Source organism: Lingula anatina, chromosome 3 (genome assembly GCF_051362555.1).
Source record: "Lingula anatina isolate TDL-2025a chromosome 3, LinAna3.0, whole genome shotgun sequence".
Classification (NCBI taxonomy): domain Eukaryota; kingdom Metazoa; phylum Brachiopoda; class Lingulata; order Lingulida; family Lingulidae; genus Lingula; species Lingula anatina.
Genome location: NC_141769.1, coordinates 26,384,844 through 26,394,796, shown reverse-complemented (window position 1 = coordinate 26,394,796; position 9,953 = coordinate 26,384,844). Strand labels below are relative to the sequence as shown.

Genomic DNA, 9,953 nt, shown 5'->3' with positions numbered 1-9,953 from the left:
CTAGCACAGCGACAACATCATGAAACGTACGTAGGCTGTACCTCAAAAGTCTGCGAAAACATCATTAAAACGAAATTATAGCATAAATATAGGAAATTGAATTTCGTAATGAAGATATTTGGTATGTATTTTACAATGAAAAGTACTTATATCTAATTTTTTGTTTAGGTTTAATTGCAAGACCCTGTGGTCTTTTTAAGTGCATTTGAAAAAAAAAAACTCCTCCCCACCAGACTGATATGACCGTCTTTCATTGATATGAGCAAAAGCTGTGCAGGCAGGCTCAATGTATAGGCATATTACATAACAAATCGCCCTTTTAACAAAACTATGTCCGGGGTACGGAGGCGTATTAAACTTTATTTTGAAGTGCTTGTGCAACAAAAAGAAAGACGCAAAAAAGTTTTAACCGTAATTGGTCAAACACTGTCAAGAGAAAAAGAATAATTACGTCCGCCTTAATATAAGCCCACTCAACTCTCTTTCTATGTGTATATATTGATCTATATTGGGTTCAAGATTTAACTAAACTAGGTCATATATGCTTCTCTTTCAAACAATATAAAATAAACAGAGGGTACGCCGAGACTAGACGGACTGCATAGTCGGCTACCACACCACGTACGGTATACCGCTAAATCTACTTTGCAGCCGACTTTGAGACCAAGACTTTGAACAGAAACAATGAGGATTGGACCCCTTGTCTATAAATTCTTCTCGTCACCTTTTGGGTTGTTCCTCCTGCTGACAATCTATGCCCTGCTGGGCGCAGCAGTCTTCAGTGCCTTGGAGGAGGGATGGTCTTTTGAAACTGGCTTTGCTTTTTGTGGGACAGTTTTCACCACCATTGGTAAGTAATGAGGTAACCAAGGCAGAAATAAAGTTTTGTTTTTAATCTTCTATTTCCTACAGCCATATTAATGATTTTGTATCAATATTCCCCCCAAACCATGCCTAGCTCACGGAGCTCACACACCCTGGGGTTCATCGCCCCCCTCCCATTTTTTTCCTTTTTTAAGCTAGCCCGGCTAACCTACAGGCAATTATTAGCTCGCTTTTGCCCCCTCCCCCCCCCCCCCCCCCCCCCCGAACCCCATTTCCAAATACACTCGAAATCAGGATACCAGCGCACTAACCAGTTTTAAATTTTTATTGATAACTGCAGTAATCTCTTTTGGTCTGCTTGTACGCAAATGCTTCTCTTCATACAGCACAATGGTCTTTTCATCTTATCACTATGCTTTACAACAACTGCGTAGCAATCTTATATTAAAAATTCGGTCGTGATTTAAGAACTTCTACTATTATCCATCTGGTTTATATTTAATTTTATCCCCAAGGCTCTATTCCCATAGGTTTTAGATCGATCTATCCCCGCGGGGAGTCTCACTAGATTACTTTCAGATAATCCGACTTAAATGTCCGTCCCGCCTACTACAACCTGTAAGGAGGTAATTAACTTTCGTGTCCGCCTGGCTGACAGCTATTTAGCGTGAACCCCCAGGGAGTTAGGTCGATCTAAAGTAGGTCGATCTAATCTATGGAAATGGGGTGCTAGAAAACCACCAAGTTTTTCACTCTGGGCACTATTGGGTGACCATGACCTACATAATAACTTACCAAGATCTATTATACCTAACACAAGCTATCCGTTTCTGTCCATTAACCCTAACTTTGAGATTACTGATGGTAACCTGTTGCTAGCACCAGTTACCATTCATTATTTACCACAAGGATTATCGAAATATTTGGAAACTGGAATAAGTCACCCAAACGCATTAATGGGTTTGTTTTGTGGAAAAAAAAAGAAAAAAAGATCGCGCCCATCCCCTTGTTAATGTAACACTTTTTATACACCATTGTTTTTTTACCCTCTACCAGGGCCATCGATTCATTTTTCACTAGTTATAATAAATATGCCCGTGGCTTAGTCTATACATATTTATGTAAAGAATTACCATCGCCAATCCCGTGTGTGGTAAAAAGCATGTATTTATTTTCATTATTTTTTTCCTATTCGATGTGCATTTTGTACTAGTTAAACCATAGTTGTTGTAAAAATGTACAGGTAACAAAATAAATAAGTAAACTGCACGTAAAAGCATATAATTCCTTTCAGGATACGGACACCTCACTTCCCAGACCGTAGCAGGGAAAGTCTTAACCTGCTTGTACTCAGTGATCGGGATTCCACTTTGTTTCATGACGCTAGTCGGATTCGGCGACCTTCTCCACAGAGGTGTCAAGTATTTATTAATACTTCTCCGTCGTCTTTGCCGTGCAGGATGCCGTGGAGGATCGGCCAGGGACGTAGAGGCGACCGCCCTGCCTGTTGTTGGAGACGACTCCGAGGTGCCGCAGTCCGAGGCAGAGGGTCGTTCCTCGGGCCCCGCTGTTATTGATGCTGAGAGTGTCGATGTGAAAGAGGCGGGACACGGAAGAGAAAGGCAGCTTGAAACAAGAAATGACCCCGACTGCAACGTTTGTCTTGTTTTCACCGTTACGCTGGCATGCTTACTTGTTTATGTTTTAATTGGAGCGGCCGCTGCAACCGCGGCAGAGATTTGGTCATTTAGCGATTCTGTTTATTTTATCGTCACTTCTCTTTTCACCATTGGGTTCGGAGACTTACTTCCAGAACATCCTACCCATTCTATAGGCGCGTTAAGTGCGATTTACATATTTGTGGGTTTGATTCTAATGTCTTTGAATGTTCACGCCGGGATAAGTGTTGCGAGGGTATTTAAAGCTAAGATAAAGGGGTGCTTAATGTAAACTTTCATTGGACTGCGTTAGATCTTTGATTAAAATGCGATCAGTAATAAAATATCACAGTAAAAATGCCATCATATCGTTGAACATATATTAGATCATGTAGTTCTTTTGTACAATTTTTATCTGACATTTATCTCGACATTTTATGTATATCACACTGCAGGTTCAGATCCTTTAGTCAATTTGTAGACAAATTAATACCTTAAAAAATAAGAAACATTTTGTATAAATTTATTGTCATGTTTCATACACATAGTAATTGCATTTTTATATATATATTACACTAAGTAATAAAGATTACCACAAGTCATTTGTTGGTACAGATCTGAATGCTCTTAAATTCATTGATTTCAATTCAACTTTTTGATGTCTGTTCCAAAATATGACCAAAATTTTACATATCTGAAAATATCTGAAAACTTGAATATAATCAATATCCAGATATCTCATGCAAAAAGAACATTGAAAATTAATAGGTGGATTTGAAAAATTTTGTTTATAAATTTTTTGTCTCCAGTTTAACTTCACAGCCAAGTTCTTGCCACACAACTGTGTTATAACTAGATTGGACTGATAGCACCACTTAGAAAGTTTTATGTCTTGTTTCTTTTGATCTCTGGGTATGCATGAGAACCTGAAACCAGTATTAAGACATTTCAGTATAGCCTGCAGTTAACATGTACATCCATGAAGAGATCATTAGAGATCTTTAAAACGAACCAAAGAGGTGTGCCTGTAGGTCTCAGGGCTGATTCTTAAAGATCTTCTTAAAATCGTAAGAAAGTCTCAGCTTTTTTTCATCTTGATAAATTTGTGTGCTTTTCTCTGTGCAGCCTTCCTCTTGCCTCGTAAGGTTTTCTTTGCCTGGAGCTGCTCAGGAGGGTCTGGTGGCACTAGACCATCTGTTATTTTATAGTACAGGATGGTAGAATCACTGGCAACAATGGCTAAGGTCAGACTGTAAAAAGGAATAACAGACTATATAAAGTATGTTTTTTATTACATAATCTTTTCAGAAAAATGAGGCTGCAATCCTGCATATATGTGTCAAACATTTCTTCACAATCTGATCAAAGAAGAAATAAAAACAGTTGCTGATATTTCAAAAGCAACTAAATACAATGCTTTTGTGTTCCGATTTGTCTTTTCTATTCAAAAAGATGACACACTTCTACTACATGCCATTTTCCTATGCACCAGTGAGACAACACAAACAGAAACCTGAAATTCAAGAAATGAAAATCTCAAAGACTAAAACAGTATTTGAGTATAATCCTTGTTCATACCTTGGGCATTCCACAGATGGATGCTTGATATGATCAATGTACTGCTTCATCTGTGCTATGTTAAGCTCAGCATCATTTCCAATAGGTAACATCAGGTGGGCTTGACCATCTCTCTCAGACTCCTGGGCAGTAAGGAATATCATCTTTAGTTCACTGCATGGATGGAGAGAAACTTTGGCCCATTGCTTGGCTGAAAATAAATGACAGTATACATCTAGTTACATTATCATGCATAAAAAGACGTGTAGCAGGGCATTGTGGGATATTTTTTGGTACTTTTTTAATATTTAGTTTTCTTCAAATATAATGAAAATCTGGTGAAAAAGGAAATATGCTAAATTAATGAAACAAATATCAATTACAGATAACACTGAAATATGAATTATTTTCTTTCTCTGTACCAAATAATATTTAATTATTTGTGCAAGTAAAACTTGCTTGTGAGAACCTATGATAGCCAGGGCACGTTTTTTTGGGTAGGACAATAATTCGCAATACATCGCAATAAACTAGAAAAAATGGGTCCAGTTGCAAATAAATATTGGTAACAGTCATTCCCAACAAAATAGGATTATATAAAAGCAAAATATATTATTGGGTAATTAATATTGTTGATACCAGATAACAAATCAGCAGAACTTGTTTGTAAGTTGGGTGAGCTGTCATATCAGCAAGTGGCTATTCTTGACTGGTATTATTGCCAGAAAGAGCCACTCACCAATGTGGCAGCTGACCTGACGATTAACAAGTAATACATTTCACTTTCATATTACCCACTTCCTATGTTTACTTGTGACTGGACTTGTTTTTTATAGTGTGTTGCACTGTATTGCACATTGCATTATGGTCATACCAATTTTTGTCCTATGAACTCAAAGGTTGTTTCAAACTACCTTCACACAAATCAAGATACACCAGCATTGCTTGCAAGGCTTGATCAGAATTGTTGAAACCATGCGACATCATCTCCTTATACTGAAATGAAAAATACAATAGTATTTTGCAGGTGCAAAATTGATAGGTCAACAACGTCAAATCATAAATAAGACAATAAATAATAGCACATAAATAGCATGGAGCAGAGAACATGTGCACAGGATCATGCTTTTGGCACAAAGTTTGAAAAACTGGATCTTTATTCTGTTGGGAACCTTGAATGTCTTGCTCGATCCTCGTTTTAATTTTTATTTAGAATTTTGTGACCTCAATTATTTAACTTTTATTTTTTTAATTAAAATGAAATCAAAATAACATACCTTGGGATTTAAAAGGAGACTTCATTGAACTTCTTTTAAATGCTTACCGATTTTTACCAATTTTTGCCAAATGGCAGGCTTTTATGAAGATAATTAGTCGTTTAACTTTAATGAGGTAAGATTCAACCAGGCCTAGCGTGTAGCAAAATATCACGTTATCTTGTTATAAAGAAAAATACGTTTTTGCTCACCTTTGGATGCGAAAGGAGCCAGTTTGCTTCACCTGCTGCGACACCAACATCCCCCATCACTACACGACAGTAAAAATTACAGTGCCGATCCAAAATATTAAGCTACATGTTTCGAGTTACGATCACTTCTTCTCAAGTTGGTCTTAACACAGGAGGCTGCCATCTTGATAACCAAGTCATTTGCAATCAATATAAGATACAAACTTAGTAGAATAAAATAATATAAAAATGCCTTTAAATATCATAAATAGAAAATAATTATGAAAAGTATTAGTTGAAAAGTAAATCGCTCTTTACAATAATAAAAAAGAATAAAAATTTATCAAATTTTAATAATTTATATCAAGCAGCTAATACCTGTCACGAAATCACGAAAAACAACGCGGGATTTGATGTATACGAGAACTGTTGCTTTGGGAACGTTTAGAGGAGGGAATTCCAAAGTAGATCACGTAATATCACATTATTTTGGCGTAAAATTACTAGCAAAAGCTATTTTGTTAAACATTAAACAGGTTCGATTCGTGCAAGGCTTTAGAGAAATACTCTGTATAGTATAAATCCCTCAAAACCGATCCAAATACCAGGCGTAAACAAAGCTCCGCCATATTGGATGTCTGCTGTCAGTCGGTTAGAGTATTATATTTATGATATGCGGTTAAATTGAAACGTGAATGATGGCTGAAACACAAGCCATACGTGTTGTTCCAAGTGGAAAGATATACAGGCAAATATTTGACTCTCAGGTAAGATTTTTACGTTCCTACTGGATTATAATTGTATCAGTGGCATCGGAAAATTGATCATGAATCTCATTCATATGCTACATTTTCCACAGACATTCTTCTACTTTAACAAAAAACTTCAGACAGTTTCTTCTGACCGTACTTAAATTAAACTGTATACTCTTGCTACTAGTTACACCATTTAAGTTTATTGAAGTATCACTACTCAGTACTGGAACATGTTAATTGTTCGAATCTGGTGGTTGTCTTTTTGTCTGACAAGTTATCTGTTTTTTTTTACAGGTGCAGCTGGCCAATGTTCTAGAGAAAACTTCAGAAGAAAGAACTAAGAAGGGAGTGAAAATAGTAGAGCGGCCAGGAGGGATACCAGTGGTTAAAGAGAAGAGGCATATTACAGAAGGCACTGGAATTCTAAGCCAAAGACAAAAGACGTGGATAGAAGGCTTTCCAAATGACTATTCAACAGAAAATCCTGTTTTATACAAGTATGCTGGTTTTGATTAATAACATGCTGGATTGATGGCTTGAAAATTAGTTAAATAATACATTATGTATTATTTTATAGTCCCTTACGAAAAAGTCCTTCAGGATCTTATAAGATCCTAAAGAGTCTATTGGAAATTGGCCGAATTTCCTATAGGATCCTATAGGATCTTATAGGATCCTATAAGACTTTTTCCTTAGGGGTGTGATGAATATGATCCAGTATGAGTCAGATAATATTTGTAGGACAGGTTTTAAGATAGTGATAAATGTTGCAGTATCAGTTTAAATAGCAACCACGGTATTTTTATTTTCTGCCTAAAGACTGTAAACAAACACAATTAGATTGTCTCAAAATAAATTTTGTTCCTAAAGTATCAGTGTTAGGGCCATTTCTGCAAAACCTTTATACAATTAAAAATACAATTGCCTTCTTTGTGTTGCAGACAAGTGACAGAGTTCACAAACCAAAAACTTGCAGAGCCAGAAAGCAGTGTTGTGGGGAGAGAAGTAAGGGGATTGCCTGATATTGTGGGTAAGTAAACAGGAAATTTCCTTGTTATTATTACTTTATAAGTACTTTGTGTATATTACATGTTCTCTTAAGCTTGGGTATAGGACAAATGTGTCATAAAGATTTAAAAAGATAAATTGCTTTGTCATTCAAGAATTAAGAGAAAAATAATGGCTGTGTAAGAAAACATGAAACAAATAGTATTTTGTTTTTCTCAAAATTAAACAAGATAACATCCACAAAATGGTAAGGTGTACTATTGTAATCCATTTTGAAGTTGGTTATGTTAAATTTCACTTGTAATGGGTAGAATGGTATATTTTGGGTGCTGTGAATTGTGCTTCAGTTCACACCTACCACAATATGTGAAATGTTTGTGTTTTCAGTTGCTGCCAAGCCAGGTTCTGATATCATCCAGAGGATAGCTGATAGTAGAAGAGAAAGGTAAGTCAAGGAAAGAAAAAAACAGATAACTATGGTATCTTGATGTCAATACTTTTTTCCTTAATATTGCCCCAGTTAGACTTGATTTCCCTGACTATTAAATAATTTTCAAGGTGTATTATTTGCAAAATTTGAAAATCAGAATTCCATTTGTGAAATATACATGGTGAGACCAGAAGTTTTTCTATGAAAGATATTTTGTTACATTTTCAGACATGAAAGAGCTCTGGAGGATATGCACCAGGAGCTGGGTGTCATCACTGCAGTAAGTACTTTTATATTGAATAAACTGTAAGTACTAATATATTGTAATTAATTTATTTTGAATCAACTGCTATGCATGCTCTAAGTGAATTGACTTTTACACTCTCCAAATTTTTACATGGAATTATGTGCATGGTACTTGTTTCACACACTTTTAACCTAGCTCTGCAAGCACTGTGGATGTGCTGTAAGAAGCCAGTTTTCACAAAATATTTTTATGTGGGTGGCCCTGGAGTATTGTTATGTACTGATATGTTCTTTATTTCAGGATCTTGAGCCAAGTATTATTGAGGCTGGTGAGAAGCTGATGTCCATGCTGAAAGAGAATGACCAAGAGATTGACCTGTTAATGTCAAGAATAGAAAGTGATGAGGTATTGTTAGAGAAATAAGTGGATAAGTTTTTATATGCATCTCACGGCATCTGTATAACACTGTTCCCATAGAACAATATTTAGAAGTTTGGTACTTTGTTTTTAGAAGTTTGGAACCAGTTTAGAGAGAAATATTTCATTTGATGAAATGACTGAAATGCTTTTTATAATATAAGTCTTTTAAAAGCATGTCATTGTCATTTTAAGTACCCAAGAATATTTTTGTCTTTTCTCTGTCATATACAACCCTTTGATTGAACATCCTGTACATGTGTATTGTGGAAAATGTGTATATATGTACCTTTCTCTGCTACTATCAGCTATCATCTGGATTTTTTAATGGCATTCCACAGAATCATCTCCAGAATGTAAAGACACAAGATCATAATGTTTATTAATTTCACTGAAAATGAAGTTTTAGTACTATGATGACACATATGCAGTTGTAGCACGGCAGCGTGTTTTTCTTGACTTTCTCATTTCTTTTTCCCATAGAATCTTCTCACATTGACCCTGATAGAGCTACATGAGATTTGGGATGCCATACAGTCTCAGACCAGTCTGAGAAGAGGAGGAATAGAAGAACTAGATTCTACACTGAGTGAAGTAGAAGATGACAGGATGGAGAGGGTAAGGGGCAGCAAAGGAGGAAAAGGAGAACATGTCTCTTACATTAATTTTCTTTATTAATTCATTATGATATTTTACATCCTACATTTTACAATGATTTATCACGTACAATGTACATACATAACAAGGACAATATAGTGATGCATGATTATATTAAGCTTAGTGAAACCGAAAACTTGGACCTGTTGTTAATAGTGTGCCACGGCTGATTGAATGTGTTAGGTCTTTCATTGTGGTTAAATAATTTGCTTGCATATTTAAAAGAAATCTCTGGTGAAAGTTTTTTATGTACACACAGGTCATAGAATGAATAAGTTAGGTTATGGAAAAGTTACGTTGTGCAGATTATTATTGCTCACTGTGGAAACTTTGGTTAGGGTATGCAGAAAAGAAAAATATTAACTTTAGCTTGTTGTATAATTTTGATTTTCTTAACTTAAATTTTGATAAGTTTATACCATGAGTGTTGTGTCATTTAAGTCCTTTGTTATTTTCCAGATCCGTAAGGTGTTCAGTGAGTATGCTGAGACCCTAGAGAAGATATCCCATCTTATGGCACCTGATCTTAGTCGACTAATGGACATGGAGTCACAGGTAACTGCAGCATTCTTATCTAGGCTTACACTAACACATTCTGTTTTAGCCACTTTATAAAGATCATCTACTTTTGCTAAAGTAATGTAGATATTTCATATCTTAGTGTTTTTCAAGGAATTCTTTTGTGTGAAATATCTTCTTTATAAGTTTGTTAAACCTTAGACGAGTCATGCAGTCATGCTCAAATTCTGTCAGATCACGCTTTAAATCAAGATATCTTTTAACACTGACATATTTTTCAATTCTTACTGATAGAGATATCAGATAGTAGCAGTGATCACTTATGTGGTTTATTCTAAAACAAAATTATATATCATATTATATCATGAAACTATGGTTTATATTTGTGAATCTGAATTCAACAAAGGGTTTGTAGATATTTAATAGTATATGC

The 9,953-nt window shown here is 35.5% G+C and overlaps 3 protein-coding genes across 6 annotated transcripts in view; 2 read left to right on the top strand and 1 right to left on the bottom strand.

Annotated features, from left to right (window-relative positions):
* Window positions 1-404: 404 nt before the first annotated feature.
* Window positions 405-2,856, top strand: LOC106172944 (TWiK family of potassium channels protein 18-like). The gene is made up of 2 exons (XM_013553893.2): window positions 405-850; window positions 2,120-2,856. The coding sequence occupies exons 1-2, from the start codon at window positions 685-687 to the stop codon at window positions 2,773-2,775; spliced, it is 822 nt and encodes a 273-aa protein (XP_013409347.2). The 5' UTR covers window positions 405-684; the 3' UTR covers window positions 2,776-2,856.
* Window positions 2,857-2,990: 134 nt separating this feature from the next.
* LOC106172945 (tRNA-splicing endonuclease subunit Sen15-like) lies at window positions 2,991-5,663 on the bottom strand. Its single transcript, XM_013553894.2, has 4 exons — window positions 5,509-5,663; window positions 4,955-5,036; window positions 4,062-4,251; window positions 2,991-3,733 (listed from the first exon to the last, which is right to left on the bottom strand). The coding sequence occupies exons 1-4, from the start codon at window positions 5,563-5,565 to the stop codon at window positions 3,562-3,564; spliced, it is 501 nt and encodes a 166-aa protein (XP_013409348.1). The 5' UTR covers window positions 5,566-5,663; the 3' UTR covers window positions 2,991-3,561.
* A 222-nt stretch (window positions 5,664-5,885) lies between these two features.
* LOC106172963 (coiled-coil domain-containing protein 180) overlaps window positions 5,886-9,953 on the top strand; it is a 49,247-nt gene continuing 45,179 nt past the window's right edge. For all 4 annotated transcript variants that reach the window (XM_013553920.2, XM_087009546.1, XM_087009547.1 and 1 more), the window contains exons 1-8: window positions 5,886-6,254; window positions 6,537-6,739; window positions 7,184-7,272; window positions 7,638-7,695; window positions 7,909-7,960; window positions 8,228-8,332; window positions 8,828-8,962; window positions 9,461-9,556. In XM_013553920.2, the coding sequence (XP_013409374.2) occupies window positions 6,183-6,254; window positions 6,537-6,739; window positions 7,184-7,272; window positions 7,638-7,695; window positions 7,909-7,960; window positions 8,228-8,332; window positions 8,828-8,962; window positions 9,461-9,556 (810 nt within the window). In that variant the 5' untranslated portion in view covers window positions 5,886-6,182. The remainder of the gene's footprint in view (window positions 6,255-6,536; window positions 6,740-7,183; window positions 7,273-7,637; window positions 7,696-7,908; window positions 7,961-8,227; window positions 8,333-8,827; window positions 8,963-9,460; window positions 9,557-9,953) is intronic.